Raw genomic sequence first — 18,023 nt, forward strand, 5'->3', positions numbered from 1 at the left:
CTGCTTTGAAGGATCCAAGTATCTCCAAAGGATTTAAGTATCTACAAATATCTGCCAGTCACCTCCTAACTCAAAATCACAGCGTCCCCATAAAAATGACTAACATTAAGCTCCTGGGTTTAGTCTGATTATCTCGCCAAATTATCTGAAATGTGGTTTCCTCCAAGATATTAAATATGACATTTGCAGAGTGGTTTGAATTTCTTCCAGGAAACTCATCCAAGCAGGAACAGAAGATTCCCTATCTGAATCACAGTTGCACCAAGCCCATGAGCTACCAAGGACCACAGAGATCCTGAGCAGTCTCAGCAGCCCATTAAACAGAATTAATTAGAAATACCTGACCTCAAAAAGATTTCAGTGTAAAGCAGTTCTGCACCATGCAAGCAAGGCTGCTGCAAGAACCAAGTCTTGCATCTCACAGAAAAGGGAGTGAGCTACAGCACCCATGGGTGAAGACAGCCACCATGATGGGGAGATGTCATACCAATCTAGGGATATAAAAGCATGATAGCAGACTCCCTGTTCTCAGCAGAGATGAAAATCTGGAAGTTTCATACTCCTCTCCACAACTTCACTTTAACTGCATATTTGCAGTATTTAACTGCATATTTACCTGCTTTTGATCCAACAGTTCGATCCGATCCCAATGCCTGTGCACCCACTCACCTTGACATCTGCTTATAGGCTTCCTCTGCCACCGCAAAGATGTGAGGATCCATATCCCCCGTGTTTTGGTCTCTGTACGCATAGATGACATCTTGTTCATAGATTGGCATCTGTTCATATGGATTGATGGCAACTAGTACAATACCTTCAAAGAGATAAATAGACATGTTACAAACCAAGCACAGAGTTACTACTTCAGGCTTTTCAGGAACTGCATTAGTTTTTTTGATCAATATTTGTCGTTTTCTTAAACATGATGACTGGAGGAAACAAAGAAGAAAAAAATAAGGAGGACAAAGGAACGGGGATAGACTCCCAATTCTCATCTCAGCATTTCCTTCAAAGTGCTATGCTTCGATAGCAAGGCAATCAGCTCCCGTACAGCTACAGAGGCGGCATACAAAACTGTTGAAAAGAGCAAATATATAACCTACATTGTGTGGAACCAGACTTTGCAGGGGAGTGAGAAGAGCTAACAGTGCCTGAGCCACCACTTCAGAAAAGCAGTACCTATGCAACCAAAGCTCTGCTAGACCCAAACAGATATCCTGGATTTTCCTCAGCTTAAATTCTGAGAAAAAGCTCATAACAAAGGAGGTACTCAAATCAAAATGAAATGTATAAATCACAGGAAAGGAATGCCAGAGCCTGCATTAAAGCTTTAATGTCTTCCTCTTCAGCTCTGGGAATGCCATGCCTGCCCAGAAGAGGCAGTGAGCCCAGGACTTACTGAGGGGCAAAGCCACTCGTGGTGCTACCTGTACGCTCAAGAGAGCTGGTCTGCACCCTGAAAAACTGAGGCACTACAAGTTCCACCTCCAAAGTACCTTCAGGTTTTGCCAGTTTAAAATGTTACTGTAAGGAGCTCTGGAAAGCACGTGGCCGGTGGGAGTGGGTGCTGCGTTCCCAGCACAGCCACGTTGAAGTTACAGCAAATCACAGGATACATGAGTTAAAGCGCAACGAAAGGCAAAGTTCAGCTAAGTCACATTACCTGCCTCTGTGGGATATTAACCCAACAGCTTCACCTCACTGTGCCCTGCTCCTGTTTGCTGCTCGGTTCTTTTAGGGTCATGCATCACTTTCCCTTAGTAACCAAAAACACACCTGCAACCACAACGCAAGTCAAGCTGAAGGGCTGTAGTTGCCTCAGCACTGGCTGCCTGATAAGCACTTTTCGCCTTTTCTCAACTACTTTATAACAAAGCACAAGGTATGCTGCACCAACACAGAGTTTTGTAGCTAAATCTACACTAGCTAACCCCAAACAGCTAAGCCTAAACTCATGTATCTTCATTAGCTCAATGCTGTGCTCAAGATTATCATAAACCTTCACAAAAAGCTGCACTAAAGAAACCTCACTGATTTTGGATGAGGGCAGGCTGGCAGCTCACTGGGAGCACACATGCACCTGCAAAAGGCTGCAAGTCATGCCCATAGTCTAACATTACGTATCATTAAATATGTAAAGCAAAGTCACCGCTTACCAGCCACTGAGGCCACGTATTTCAAGGGCACTACTTTAAGAAGTCAGATCCCGCCAAGCTTTTCTTCAACAACCCTAAATGGCAACACTTAATCATAGCTGCACACACCAGCCTTAACCCTGCTACGCAAATAGTCCCATGCATTTTGCTGAAATCTTGCAACTCATCACTTAGAGAATCATTAAGTCTATACCACTGCTAACAAGGTCATCTGGAGTGCCAGCAAGAGGGTTCAATATTCTTCAATGTAACTGAATAAAAGTGGCTGAATCACCTTTTTTCCTCTTTTTTTTTTTTTTTTTTTTTTTCTCCAGGTTGCAATTTATTTTCATCCCTTTACAGGTAACTGCTGTCTTGACTGGCTTTGGCAGGCCACCTTTCCTGGGGAATGACAATGACAAACCCAAGTTCACAGCTGCCTGCCCTCCTGCTTTGAATTTGTTAGATGACCCCCAAAGTCATAATGAAAAAGAAAGAAACAGCAGTGCAGCAAGGGGCTTTTTTTGCAGCCTTTCAGAAAGAAAACCTGCTGTGGACATTCTTCAGTCTGATCACACCTTTCTGGCACACTGCTGTTCTCCTGTGGTTTGCTAGGTCCAACTTTTTCCCCCCCCCAGGCTGCCAAGCACACACAAAGTTGGCCTCAAACTCATCTGACAACACGTTACCACCAAGAGTTACATACATGGATCATAAGGCTCAGGAAGTTCACAATGCACCCACCCTCAAAACCCACCTCTGGTTTTCCAATCTAAAGCTTATTGGCACACACTCATGTTGTCCCACATGCCCCAAACTCACAGCCCCTGGCTTGTGGTCTCAAGGGGTTTCTTTGTGGACATGCTCTAACCTACTGCTTCCCAGGAGCTGAACCTGTGGCCTGGACACTCACCACAGTATGTGTAGATGTGGTTGGACTCAAGGAACCTGACTTTGAGGTTGTGGAGGACTGCAGGCTCGTGCAGGTAGCTCAGGGCCGTTAGGTCATTCTCTCCCACCAGGATATCTGGATTGCGCAGGAAAGGCAGCTCATTTCCTTGGTCAATAGGATATTCATAGAGCTGAAAAGACACACGCGAGGAACATGAGAACACAAAAAGTAACAGCCCCTTCAATGTCTTACAACCTATTCATAACTTAACTTATCCAAGCATAACTCCATCCTGATACTATAAAATACTTACACCTCCCACTCTAAATGGAATGAAAGCCCCTTTGAGCTAAATGCTATAGGGACCTGGCTGACATGCTACCAGGTAACAGATCATCCCCTTGGTATTTACCCTAGGCTTTGAGCTGGCCAACAGACAGTCCTGGTGGACACTGATGGTCCGCAAGCATCAACCTGAGCATACCCGAGTTGTTTTCAGGTCAGCCTTGGGGCAAATAGCCTTTAGCCAGCTCTGAGCAGTAATAGGTACCATACAGAAAATCACAGTTTCATCTGACCTAAGCATCTTCACACTCTTTGAAAAGCAGCTTCATTTCAAACTACACCATATTCTTCCCATCAGAGCAATTTCTCAACTCATTTTTAATTCAAGTTACTTTTATACTCAAAATCCTACACCCCTTCAGGCAGAGGACATGGAGAAGCACAGAGCCCCTGCTGCTTCAATATCTGAAGAGCCAGGTTATGCTCTTGAAACATATGGCTGCCCATATGCTAACAATTTTTGACTCATCCCCAAATGAACAGCAGACCCAAAAGCTAAAGAAAAAGTGTAATTTTCTTCCTTTACAGTAAAGGAAAACAGAAATGGCCTATAATACTGCTTCCCACAGGGTGTCTCAGGAAGGGATCCCAATGCTCAGCTCCCAGAAGAAGGGAGGAATCCCAGTGTGCAAGCAAAAGGGCATCACTACCATTGCACTTGCACTGGATCGCTGCCCATGCAAACAGACCAAGAAAAACCCACCCAAGTCCACAAGAACAGGCTCAAGAGCTTCTGACAACCTCAGGCTTCTTTTATACTCCAATTCCATGTTGCCCATGCCAATTTTCAAGAGTCTGCACTCAGTCTCGCATCTTAATGGAAAACACACCAGGGATCCCTTGTGGTATTTAAAAATCAGCTCTTCATTCAGAGAGAGTACTCTTGCATACAGGGTACAGTCAGAAATGACAAAAACCATGAAAATTCACTTAAAGCACAAGGACAAAGGAGAAGCACTAAACAGTTGGGTAATGCACGTTGGCTGTCAGGAATAAAAGGCTTTCAACAGCTTCAAATCCCCCGAAGATACATATGCTCAGTATCTCCATCTGATGCACATGTGCGCCATTCCTCTTTGCTAAATATCTTCAGCCCAACATGATTTGGGTTCAGGCAGGGTTTAATACTGAAAAGCATCACACAAGTCTCTGGGAGCGCCCACACTAAGCCGTGCTCTCTTGCACAACCTCAAAATGAGCCATTCCCGTGTTTCACCATGACAGCGACATGTTTATTAAGCTACTATCTACAACACCTAGTAATCCTTTAATCAACTTGTTCTTTCATGTTGCTGACCCTAAACTCTGCTGTACAAAAAGGCCAGATCTTGCAGGACTTCTTAGCCCCTTTGGTTTCTGGGGAGATATCCAGATTAAAGAGGAAAAAAGGTAAAGACCTATCCTGCCTCTCAAGTACTAGAACTGCTAAACATCTCAACCAGAAAAGAAGGATGGAGGGTGCAGTACTCAGCAATACATGCAGATGTACTTTGGCAGCCTGAGCACAGCAAGTGGTAGGTAAGAGCTGCTGCGGATGAGATGGGCACCCACCTGCACCCAGGCACCCATCTCTGCTGGGCACCCATTAGGGCTGCTCATGAAACCTGCCTCAGAGTCAAAGCCCGTAGTGCTTTTCACACCCTTCATAAGTTTCTTGCAAAGCCTTAAGCATTTGTGCTTGGTTTCTCCAAGGGTTCTATCTTCTTGCCTCAAGGCCAAGAAAAAAATATGTAAAAACCTGCCACAAGGGTAATCCCTGTGGTATCTGATGCCACTGGAAGGCAGAAACAAGCTGCTGTGTGCATTGACTGGAATGATGGAAGCATGCCCATCATAAGCATCATGTCACTGAAGAAAAAGATATGGTCAAATGATGATTGATATGACTTCGAACAGGAAGTAACAGACACAGGATGGTCCACGAGGTCCAGCCACAGGGCTACTGGACAGGGAGCCCACCAAGAACCAAGGGGCAGTGACTCATGGTCCTACAAGAACTGCCTGCTGTTTCCAAGGGACAGTGAGGTGGTATCTGTGAATCTCCTCATCTAGATTTATTACCATGGAGGGGAAAAGAGCATCTTCAAGAGCAGCACCATCCACACTCTACACCCTCCTCGGAAAGCTGCCCTGTGCTGGAAGGACAAACTGAGGAGGACATTAAATCCAGTCGAGGCTGACCTGGGAATAGCCAACAGCACCGTGCACTGGGTGCAGATTTCAACACAAATGACTTTCTTTGCAAACCTGGCACATTCACATATTGCATACAGCCCATGCTTTGCTGCTCTGAAAGAATTCTTTTGATGAACAGTCTAATCAAGCATCTCTCATTCCTGTTCTCCATCTTCTCATTAAGTAATATGGTGAAAATACTCCCCACAGCATCAAAATGGTTGGCTGGCAGGGGATGTGAATTACTCACTCTCCTCAGAGTCTTTTCAAATTGGAGAAAGTGGCTTCTACTAACTCTTCCAAGCAACAGACCAGACCACACTCTAGATAATAAAGAAAGCCGTACCTGCTCAGTGAAGAGAGCTGGCTTAGGTGGAATTCTTCGTGAAAAATATATTTATTCTTCGCTACACCAGGCACCACACATGGGAAATGCACCTCGTGGTGGGTATGCAGCACGGCTGCTCCCCACCCATAAGCCACCCAAATTTTGCAGCCAATGCAAATGCCATGGTTAACTACATCTGCAATCCCCCACCGTTAACCTAACATCCCACCACGTGAGGTTTTTGTGCAGGACAGAAAGCAACTGCTCTTTCCCAGCCTCCGTCATGCTTTGGAAATGATTTATCACTGGCTGCACACATGCCATGAGCCGTGGCTGCTGGTGCATTTGAAAGCAGCACTTGCTAAAAAACATCTACATTTAAATGAGTTTTCTCATATCTGTCTTTTAGAGTTTTTAATTTTTTAAAAAATAGAGAAAAAAGGGGTTTAAATAAGATTATACTTAAAGAGGAAAAACTAAGGTGTAGAGAAAGCTGTTGCACAGCAGTCACTTCTGCGCTCTATGTGATTTTTTTCCATTGGTACCCAAGTTTGAGTAGATGCTACCAGCCATGCTCTTTCCAATTTGTTCAGCAGTAAAAAGCACAAACTGATATTTCTAACATACTGCTGCTATTAAAAAAAAAAATAATTCATTCTGATATCACAGACTATTACAGCTTTGCCAGGGGATGAAGACAGATGAGGGAGGTCAAGGGCTTTTCTCATAACCTACTATAACACAAGCGTCTGGGGAGGCAGCAGGCAAGGAAAAGCTGGAAGTGCTAAGGCAATAAAACACATTTTAAAATACTTCCTAAAAAATATGAGATGGCTCAGTCTTCTTCACACATCAATTCAAAGCTTTAAATTACTGAAAAGAATAATGATGTTCAAAAGCTTACAGTTTCATCTTCAAGTTTCAGATGGAGGCTTTTATCTCCTTCTTTGTAATCCTTGATAATTTCTGCCGATCTCCAAACTTCATCAGGGTCGGGAATCCAAACCTTAGTGTTCTGGGGATAGGGAGGAGGGGGGGCAGAGAAAGAAAGAAAAAAAAAACTTAAACACAAGAAAACCTCAAGAAATTAAATCAGAAATAAATAATTCACCACGGATACAATTTCACACTCATTGTAATGTCAGCGCAGCTAAACCATTTATTTCAGGCCAAAAAAAAAATATTCTCATTTTAGGTTTGGGGGCAAATTATAGACCAGAAGTCTGATATTCAATCAGGCTTCTCCCGGACAAGGGGTACACTGGCTTCTAATCGATCTAACAAAGTAACATAGAGTCTCAAGGTAAATGTGGAATTTAATTTCCCTGGGAAAAAAATTAAACAGAACAGCCTTCCAGAGGCCTTTATGAAGTTACACAATTCACCCCCAGCAGACCGTACACCAAAGCGTATTTCTTTTGCACAAAACAACAACAGGTTGCCCTCCGCACAGCAAGCCCTAACCCAATCCTACTGCTGTGGAGCTAAGCAGGCAAAAGACAACACTAAAGCCAATTTCTTCAGTTGGAGGCAAAGCTGCAAACAGGCTTCAAGGTTCCAGGAAAATGTTTAGGTGCAATGTTCAACCTTTTTAGCATCTCCGAAGTTAGGGCCACCGTTACGCCTTCAAGGAGAAATCCCAAAGGCAGACCTGTACAGCCCAGCCAAACTGTCCATGAAGGGACAAAATCCAAAAGCAAGTAGCACCACTCACATGTAACAAGATTATGGCGTTACTCAAGAGCCGCAACACTTCCTGCTAATGAGATTTAATTGCTTTTATGATGCAGAGATAAATACTCTGCCCAGACTGCATAAAAGCGTCCCCCCCCCCCCCCCCATGCAGAGCAAGGAACTGTTGCTGTGCCAAGACCTCCAGTACAACCCTCAGGAGCTGGGACAAATGCACTGCAGACCCAGCAGTAACCCTGCAACCTCCATCCATGTGTTTCCCTCACCCTCTACCTTTCTTTTTGCCAGAGCAGGCACCAGATTCCCTGCTCATGAGGCTGCCAGGGCAAGATCCTGACCAACAAGGAAGGCAAAACTGCTCCATCTCTGCAGGGAGTCACCTTAAGCCAGGCTTTTGTTGCTAGACATGGACCCATAAAAGCCAGCCTGATGCTGGACTCAGCCAGCCAACACAGTCAACAGGAACCCTTCAACAATCACTTATTTATTGGTATTTGGGGTGGCATGTCTCCTCCCAACTCGTCCTGCTGATTGCAGCAAGAACTATATAAACTTACTGTTACACAAAACACAAAGCATTGGGGGAAATCCTAGCAAATCCAAGCAACACCAGTACCATAGCACCAAAGATGGGTTTGGCCCTCATCTTAAAACCAAAACCCCAGCACACTACAGCCAAATAACTCTCATAGCAACCCAAGAGTTAAAGCAGAAGCAGCAGCCCGCTCTGCAGCTGAAGAGCAATAGATTTTTATATGTATCGCATGTGATTATTTTTAGAGCTGCTCAATAGCTACAGCAGCAGGAACCTTTAGATGTTAATGGAGCTCCACAGATGCATTGCTACAACAGCAGTTTTATCATAGAAGGGAAAATAAATAAATAAATAAATAGATTTTTCTTAGCATATCACCTCTCACCCCATGAGCCTTCAGTGTTTTCCCTGCCACAAGGAAGGGGCCAGTTTGAGACCCCCAGCCCAATCGCCCCTGCCCCCTCCAGCAAGCAGTGTTGCAAGAAACAAAACATCCCTGCAGCATAGCCAGAAGCCCCATCTTTGGCTGGACCATAAAAGGAGCAGGTGCAGCTGGCAAGATGGCAATGCATCACTCAGCTTTCCTCACCCCAGTTTCTCCAGGCTCCAACAGTACGGGAAGGGCTTCACAGACCACTGCTGCAGCTCTCATCCCTCCTGCAAAGTGCCTTGCTTGCCTTTTCATCCCCATCCCTATGGTTTCATCCAGTGCCAGTTCTCTCCTGGCAGAAGAGCTATCAAACACGTTCTAGAACTGCCCAAAATAGCCAAGGAACAGGATGTACCTGGCCCAAGGCAGCTTCAAAAACAAGATGTTGCTGGTCTTGACTGGAGTCATGCAAATTCACCACCTGTGCGCAGGGCTGGGCTGAGCCATGGACCTGCCTGGACAGAGGGATGCAGAGTGCAGCACGCTGACGCCAAAGCAACCCAAACGCCATGATGATGCCTGCGCACACTTTGGTGGATGAAATCTGGGTTGACCTCCAGCAGCAGTAAGAGGTCACATCGGCCCCTCTCGGCAACTCATCACCAACCATGGCCAAGAGCCACCTAACACCCGGGTGAGATGCAAGGCTCTGCCACTGCTGGTGGAGGGTAGTAGCTCTCAGCACTCACTGCCCAGGGATGGACTTACAACGTGGTGTGGAAGATTTCACATCCCATCAGCTGCCCCGACCAGAAAACTACAGAATTTTAATGATAAAACTGATTTTTCAAAACTCTCTGTACACACACACAGGGGCAGAGGACCACACAGTACAGAAGGCAGTAAGACCGAAGTGTTTGTCAGGTCTCAGGAGCCCTGGGGTAAATTGTTCCCCAGCTGGGAGATCCCAAATGCAATTGCAGCTCCAGCAAAAACACTCCCCGCACCGAGCACTTCCCATCCTCCTAAGTAGCTGCAGGCTGTTAGAACAGGCTGTTATGAATGCATTTCCCCAAGCAGCTATAATGCTGTCATCTCGTGCGTGCATGCACACATACATCCAAAACAAGGAGCCCTTTTTTTTTTGGCCTGTGTTTTCACCATCCTCCCCTCCTTGCTGAGAGAGCTCCAGCAGAGATACAAGTGCTCAGCCCTGCAGGCAGGGCAGGTGGCTACACAAACCCGCACCCAACCCTTCCCTTTCCTCCATAAATCCCACATATATTAAACCATAGACCGCTGAAATAAGAGCACTTTGTCATTCGTAGATCTTTACAAGGCAAGCTTTAATTAAAACCCGACAGGCCTTGGAGGCAGCCCATGTTGGGGGCACGCTGGAGCCCCATGCTATCATTGCCTGCCTTCCCTGACTCTTGACTTCTGTAACCTGCTCCCTCCAAAGCGACTTCACTCACCATACATTAGCCAATTAAATTCACATGGATGAAAGCCACCAGGCCACCAAAACCATGTCCCCAGGCAGGTACCCATCCAGGCAGGAACAGAGAATCTCTGTGAACCTCCACTTCCATAATATCACCTCTAGAGTAATTACTCCACTTTATATGCCATGTCCTGGCTTCATTAGTTTTAACCATTTAACTTCTGGAGGAGCTTGTTATAAAGGGAAAGGGCAAGTGGGTCTATCTGGAAGTCCTTGGACCAGAGAATTAGCTGGACTTCGGGCTCAGGAGACACAACCCTGGCTAGACCACTTAACCTCCCGATACTCCAGTGTCTCCATCCAGGAGGACAGAAAGAAAAGCATTTCTTTAATCCTGCAGGACATGTTTGAATGATGTGTTAGCATTAACCAGAAACAGTTCAGCATGTCCAGCCTCTCAAGAAAAAAATAAAATCTGCATTTGTTTTTGTTTGGTTTTTTTTTAAACCAGATTCCAAATAAAACCAAAGTGATTTGGTGCTCTTGAAGCCTCTTGCATTATTCCACCCAGCTTAAGCAGAAGCTTAATAAATTCAGTCCCCACCTTCTGATTTGATTTAGATTTTAGCAGGATGCTGCTGTGGATGCAGATTAAAACAAACATTAAATTAGAAGAGGCAGGTTTTGTTTTGCTGTTCAAAAGCCATTGGTGCTAGCCAAAGGCACTCCCAACAAACTCTGGGTGATGTGTTTGGTGGATGATCCATCACATCAGGAAGGGATGCTGGTGTGCATGGAAGGAGACACGTCTGTATGAACTGAGTATAATCTTCCATTAAACTGAAAGAGTATAACCTTCCATTAAATTAAGAAAAGAAAAATGCTTAAAAATTAGCTATCTCAGTTTAGCCTGTTTGGTGGCTGCAAGTCTTCGTGGCAAGTTGGAAGTCAGCAAATCCGTCTTTATTATTATTGGATTTTAATCCCCTGAGTTATTTCAGGAATGGCAATACTCACAGCTGACCCTGAGAAGTTTTCACTGCTCCTGGGTCAAGGGCACTTTTCCAGGAGCATCCTTCCAACAGGACTGCAGCAAGAGGGAGGGCACGACAGAAAACCCACAATACTGTCAATACAACAACACCAACCTCCTGTGCTATTAGGAATTCAGTAACAAAGATTAAGATACAGTGTCTCATGACTAAGGTTCTTCCACATAGGTTAAGGAAAACTTACGAAAGGACTTCAGTAGCAACCAGAGACAGTGATGTGCACCTTAGAAAAATCAAAGGTGAACACACAAATGTGAACTAAGAAAGATGTGAAGATTAGGAAAATTACCTAGATATTTTTCTTCATAAAGCAAGCAAACTCCTACTTTTTCCCCTTTGCTCAGGCTTATTGTCAACCTTATTTTACACTCTTAAAAGAAATAACATGGTCCAGTATTACTGTATGCTCCTGAAGAGGACAAAAACATACGAAAGAAAAACCAGCATGAGCTTCAGTCCTGGTTTCCCCAGAATACTGGCATTTATACATACAGCATGTGAATGGTTAAGCAGCTTGCTTTGAAACAGTCCAACCATCACCCTGCAGCTCTTACAAGCCACCTATTACTTAAAATTAAAAGTTTTCCCCAACTTTGCTTTTCCCAAGTAAAAAAGCAAAATACACACTCTACCTCAAATTAAAAGTGATCATATCAAGCAGCACAACTCAGGGTTTGGATATAATTTTTCTTTTCCCTATTTGTTTTTAAACCACTATTTAAATGATCTCTGTGGAGTTATCTTTAAGAGACTCTTGCAGCAAAAAAACAGGACTCTCCTTGCAGCCACTGTACATGGATGCTAACAGACCTGCTTCTAGCTCTGCACTAAAGCAAACAAACTTCTCTTCATTAATTTGCACTGGGTGTGCAGTCCTGGGCTGAATTGGGGTCACCGCCACATGTGTTTTTGTCCATCCACTGGCATTATGCCCACTGCAGCAGGATCCCACATCCCTTGTGATTAACAGGTGGTTATGGAGTTGTTTAGTTGTGCTAAATGTGCTTGTGCAAACCACCATGCTTGCTGGTGCTAGGAAAAGCCGCTCGATGGGTGCTGTCAGCAGGAGGGCATGGAAAGGCATCAGCTCCAGGGCTCTCCTGGGTGCCTTGCAGCCTTAAAAATCCATTCTACCCCACTTGGCAGATCCTCAGGAGAAAAATCTGCTTTGCCTGTGACACAGCAAGGCACAGGCAAGTTCTTCAGCAGCAGAGCAAAAACCTCTCTGGTAAGGGACTTGTGGATCATTAACTTTTTTATTATTATTTACAATATTGAACATCAGGGCAGATGGCAAACCATAATCCTCCCTTTCCAATACTCCGAACAAGACTTTTCATCCCAGGAGTGATTTCTCCCCTGCCCGACAGACAAGCAAAGCCCATATTTAGGTCAGAGCTCCCCAAGCTGCACCGCGACTCGAGGACCCACTGACCCCTGCATCTCACCCCAGGCTGGCTTCTTCATTTGCTGTCAGGTACCACTGGCTGGCAAACCCTCACAAGGGTCAGGAGGGGATGGCAGAGAGTTTCACCGTTTGGTACAGAGCAGGCAGGGACACTCATGTTGTACTCCTCTCCACTGCCATTTCTACACCAGTACATAATGGTGGGACACCACACATGAGCCCAGCACCCCCAGCACAGTCAGAGGGCATCTGCTCATAACAAAGACCTCTAACAGGAAAAGACCCACTTCTTCCTCACCATAAGAACCCAAAAAGGCTGAAAGGAGAGGTCATGACTACCAAATCAGCATTTCAACACACAGCAAGGAACACACACTACCCCAACATCATGCTCAAGGAGCAGGGAAAAAAAATAATAGTGGTTTACTTGTTAAAAACAAAAAACACCTCATTTTGAGCTACAGAATGCAAACACTAACTTGCTGAGAGTGTCAAATGCAAAGGGAAGGCAACAGCACGCTGCAGAAACATCTCTGGTTCCTCAGCGTGAGAACAGGCAATTTGTGTATTTCCAGGACTGATAAAAATGCACAAATCCAAACAGTCAAGCCAAGGCCGATAAGCATATGTACATCTTGCCTCAAACTCCCCATCCTACTTGTGCTATCAGTGCAGAGACGGACCCAGGGAAAGCACGTAAATGCACACCCAGACCATGGCCACATCAAGGCAGGGCTCCTGAATTTTGGGAAGCATCTCTGTTCATCCCACAGCACTGTAGGGGTCGCTGGATTTGAGCTAGCAATGCACACGCTTCGCTGATGTCTCCTAGGTACAGGGCTATTTTCCTTCCCCCAAAGAGCTGTCACACTGATGGATGGCTCCACGTCTCCCACCAGCACTAAATCTGCTCTATTTCTCTTTGCTGAATTTTATTCCCCTGCCCAAATTAACTCAAGATGATGATTTGCATGAAGTGTCACAGCAGCTGAGCAGTACTCAGCTGCTCGGACAAGCAGCCTCTGCAGCATTTATCCACTGGCTCGTTAGCAGCATTTCCAATAAAGGGGCATTTAAAAGTCCTCAGTTCATCACTGCACTGCCTTCACCTCACCACCAGCAGAGGTAAAACTGGCACTGAGCAGAGCAGGGTTGCAGGCAAGCCCTGACACCAGGATAGAAATACTGGGGGTACCCTTGAAGGCTTTGCTTTACTTAATACATGATTTCCAGGACAATTTCCAGGGCTAAGCAAGTGTCTCATGTAACCAACAGTCTTCCCATCCTTTCCCCTACCATTTCCTCCACAGTGTCTCAGCGGTGCTCATTACTTCAGGCTTAATTAAGACTGACAAGTTCAGAGCCAAGGTCTCAGGCACACACACAGCCCTGCTCTCACTGCAGCAATGGGCTGAAACGTAAAACCCCTCGTGCATTAAGTCATTAGATGCTGCAAAACCAGAGAGATCCCTAGGTGCTTTGGGACAGTGCAAACAAACCATTCTGTTTTAATTTTGGGGGAAAAGCAGTCCCTTTCCTGGGCTGGGAAGCGATCCCCTTGTAGGCTGCAAGACCAGGATTTGCTCCAGGCACTGCAACAACTCTTGTATTTTTACTTTGCTCCTCTACTCTTTAAGAAACAACAAAACCAAACCTCTCTGCCAGGGTCAACAAGACTTCACCCACAGGGGATGTGCATTATCACCTGCATTGCCGCTAACGAACCATCTCACAGCAGCTTGAGATGCTACAGGAGGAGCACTGTGCCTGTTTAGCTGGAGCTGGCAGCACTTGGGGTCTCGCTGTCCATCTCCTTCTGCAGCAGTGCCTTTCCAGCCTTGCATCAGGTTGAGCACAGGAGCCCTTCATCTTTGGTTGCTCTGAAGCAGCATTAGCATAGCAAAGGCTGAGAGCTGCCAGCAGGACAGGTAGGCTGCTGCCTGCTGCAAGGACGCAGCCAGGAGCCTGATGAAAACATGGGGTACGAGGCAGGGCTGCCCCTCTGGATGTCTAAGCCTGGATTTAAAGCACATGCTGCACAGGAAAATTTGCTACAAAGCCTGGCAAAGCCCCCACAAAACTTAATATTCACTAGCATTAGAGAGCTGCACCAAGAGATGCCAGCAACTGGTCTGCTGAGTGGGAGACTTCACCCCAGGTCATGTCCCAGGAGTAGCGCCAGGAGAGGGGATCACCACCCCAGTGAGCCACAGAAAGCACCAAGGTTCTCTTCTATCAGGCCCAGTGCAGCCCTGCGAGACACTCACCACTTGCTCTACAAGACGCTGACCATCACCTCTGCCCCACTGCCAGAAAGAGGAATGCTCTGCAACCCCCCTAAATCACTACAGAGTCGCTGGGGAAGCACAAAAGGTCTGGCGATAAAGCCACTCCAAATAATCATGCACTTGACTTGCAGCTCATTGTGAAAGAGCTGCAGGCATCAGGGCAGCAGCAGTTTGGAGCAGGCGGCTCAACACCCCTTTCCCAAGCACCTCCCCTGGGTCTGGCACCCACGGGGCACTCACAGCCACGCTCCAGCACCACCCACCCAACCCTGCTCCTCCAGTGCTCCTTACCTCTTCTTCCAAGCCACTGATTAAAAACTTGGCACACCATGAAGGATCAAGAAAAAAATCCTTGACCCAGTGTCCAAGGGGAATCAGGATGAGACCTGTGGTCCTAACTCAGCTGTGCAAGCCAGGTTTCTTTATTCCATTGAGGGTTACTGGGGGTTTACAGACTTTCTCTTTTTTTGCTTTTTTAATTAAAAACCCCACACAGGGGTCAAGCGTCTCCATAGCATGACTTCTACCAAACAGCTTGTCATATTGCAAAAGTTAAATCCTTCCAGGCTACTTTGTGCAAATCCCTGTTGATTGGCATTAATTACCCTTCTCTCATATAATTCTCAATTAATCAAAACTTTGAGTAGTGCTGTGGTATAATCTTGTCTTCCCAGCTCCCTTTTCCATCTGAACTCCACCTAAGCACCCTGATGAACATATACTGGATCCAAAACATGCTCGATATACACCATATACATTTGACCACTAATAAAGTATTTTAAAACGGCCTCTGGGTTTCAATTAAGTAGTTAAAAATGGCCTTTCACTCCGGGTTTTCACAGTCTTCCATCTATAACATAGCCTCATGATGCTTTAGGGAAACTCATAAGCATGTTCATTCCCCAGTGCAGTGACCACCCTCCATTATATGATTTTATATGAACACAGTTCTGTGAAGAGCCTGGCTCAGTGGCACAGGGCAGCCCTGGCCACAAGATGCAGTCAGGGGACACATTTTCCACTGGAAACGTTAAAAAACGTGGCCGACTCTAGGCTGTAATTGCAGTAACACACATGGCATTTACGGTGTCACAAGCATCTTCCAAAACTCAGGGTACAAGTCACCTCAGCCCTCACTTGAGTGCTCAGCTATCCTCCCTACCAAGCACTGCTATGCCCAAACAGCACCACCAAAATCTACATTTAATTGCAAGGCAACCTCTCCATCAGATCGGATTTTCAAGCTTATTAGAAAGAAGTAATTGGATTAATCAACCTATATAGTTATCCCTCACCTCTCTAGAACTCATGTGTTAAAAAACCCTCTTGGAGCATCACTCTATGCATGCTTAATTCAAAGGAGTTTTGACCTATAGTTTTATTTATGGGGCATTTCTTCAGCACTTTCTAACCAGAGGGGTGTGCTGCAAGACCCCCAGGCCGTTTTCTACATCCTTTTCATTGCTGAGCAGCTGAAGGAAAACAAACTGATTACTGGGGATTTAAGTAAGCAACATTTTACTGGTTATAATTAAGAAATTCCAGCAATAAGGGTTGTTAGCAAGGACACATTAGACACCTGGAGAACAGCACCAGGGATCAAGACACGAAGCTGATATAAGTAAGTTTCATCAAATTATTTGAAGGGGTGATCAAACACACACTCCCACTTGCTTAGGAATGGCAGTGGCACAGAAAATGTCTCCTGGAGCGAAGGACTCTCTTGCATTTTCATTTCATTGCAGTAATTTCCAGGTCTTTGGGAACATTATTTGCACCCAGCCCTGCTTTTTCCAGGATGTCTGCATGTCCAACCCTCAGGTGCGCAGCTGTGCAATGAGCTACTCTATATTAGCATATGAACTTTGCCTCTTCTCCCCAGTGAGACATAAGCTGAAATTGGTTCAAATCACATCTCCAAGAAAAATCAAACAAAAGGTGATTTCCTTTTTAATAAATAAAATAGAAAGTACAGGATGGCTAGACAGTCACCTGTTTTCCTCTCTATTCCTTCTAATAACTTCAGCTGTCCAGCTACAATACTGACATTTTGGCTTTCCAGAACTTCCAGCACTGATACCCTGCAGCCTTTTATTTATACCACACAGCAGCTCCCTGGAAAAAATCCCCTAAATCCCATACAGTTTTCTCTAACAAATTTAGTGGAGATAAGGAAGGATGCAGGAAAAAACACCTCCACCAACCCCTAAATTCTGAATTGCAGGAGGAGATCTGAGGGGTGATGCCGCTAACAAAACAGCATTTGTGTTCTGCAGGAAGGGCTCGAGATCAAAATGCAGAAGACTGCTTAAGTAGAGGGAGGGTTGCAAGAAGGGCAACTGCACCCACATAAAATGAAAAAAATAAAATAAAATCTAAAATCTAAATGCGTCTTTTCTAGCCTTCACCTTCTGGTTTGAATTTCTCCCCTGACTTGGAAACTTCCTCTGTGTGTTAGGCGCATCCAAGGTTATGTTATCTCTTCCCCTCGCAAGGGCAGATGACCCACAGCAGCACACAAACACACACTCCTATGCAGATCAAACACAGCTATCACAAAACATCAAAGTGTCCACACAGCAAAGCACCGAAAATCGAAGGAGAAAATAAATGTTAAAAAAAGCTATCACAGTCACCAGGTGCTGTCTCTTCCTTCCCCATTCCCACAACAAAACCTCTCTGTTGTGTGTCTCTTGGATCGACACACGGGACAACATCTGTAACCCAGCAGATATATTTACTCATTTATATATTCCTCCCTGTCTTACAGGAGCTTTTTTTTTATTCCTCCCAAGCAGTTACACGCTACCTCTGGGCACAGGCAGCACTGAGCGGACAGCAGGTGCAGAGTTTCAATGCAGGTAAGTCCCAGCTCTCGCTCTTCCCATCATCACCACCAGCATCACATCACCCCAGGGACATCCCAGCTACAGGATTTCTATCCCACTACACATCACCCAGCTTATGAGGGTTTTGCTCCAAGACTGGAAAACCCAGTTCCCACTCAAGGAATGTGTTTCCTTTTGGGAAAGACATGCATTTATGGTCACACTTTGGCCAGTGCCACTTGCCTTGAAGCCACCGGGTACCACCAGCACAGTTTAAGAACTACAACTTGTTTCAAGCAGCACTAGTTAACATCTCCTCTAGGGAATGACTTCATGTTTTGCTAGGCAGCTGAATAAAACAAGGGGAAAAAAACTAAACTGAATTGAAGAAACATTATGCTACCCAGTTTACTTTTCTGTGAAAGCAAAGCTTTTTCAAACTCTGCTGCTAGCTCCCGGCTCATAACATACATGCCCACTATCTTCTGCCTTTTCTGACAAAATACTCCATCCAAGACCTGCAACTCCCAT

At 45.4% G+C, this 18,023-nt stretch overlaps 1 protein-coding gene across 2 annotated transcripts in view; it reads right to left on the reverse strand.

Moving 5' to 3' along the window:
- Window positions 1-18,023, reverse strand: part of MYO5B (myosin VB) — a 149,360-nt gene that overhangs the window by 113,120 nt on the left and 18,217 nt on the right. For both annotated transcript variants that reach the window (XM_027794505.2, XM_027794504.2), the window contains exons 2-4: window positions 6,780-6,890; window positions 3,049-3,217; window positions 670-814 (exon numbers count right to left, since the gene is read on the reverse strand). In XM_027794505.2, coding sequence (XP_027650306.2) covers window positions 670-814; window positions 3,049-3,217; window positions 6,780-6,890 — 425 coding nt within the window. The remainder of the gene's footprint in view (window positions 1-669; window positions 815-3,048; window positions 3,218-6,779; window positions 6,891-18,023) is intronic.

Source organism: Falco peregrinus, chromosome Z (assembly GCF_023634155.1).
Source record: "Falco peregrinus isolate bFalPer1 chromosome Z, bFalPer1.pri, whole genome shotgun sequence".
Taxonomy (NCBI): Eukaryota; Metazoa; Chordata; class Aves; order Falconiformes; family Falconidae; genus Falco; species Falco peregrinus.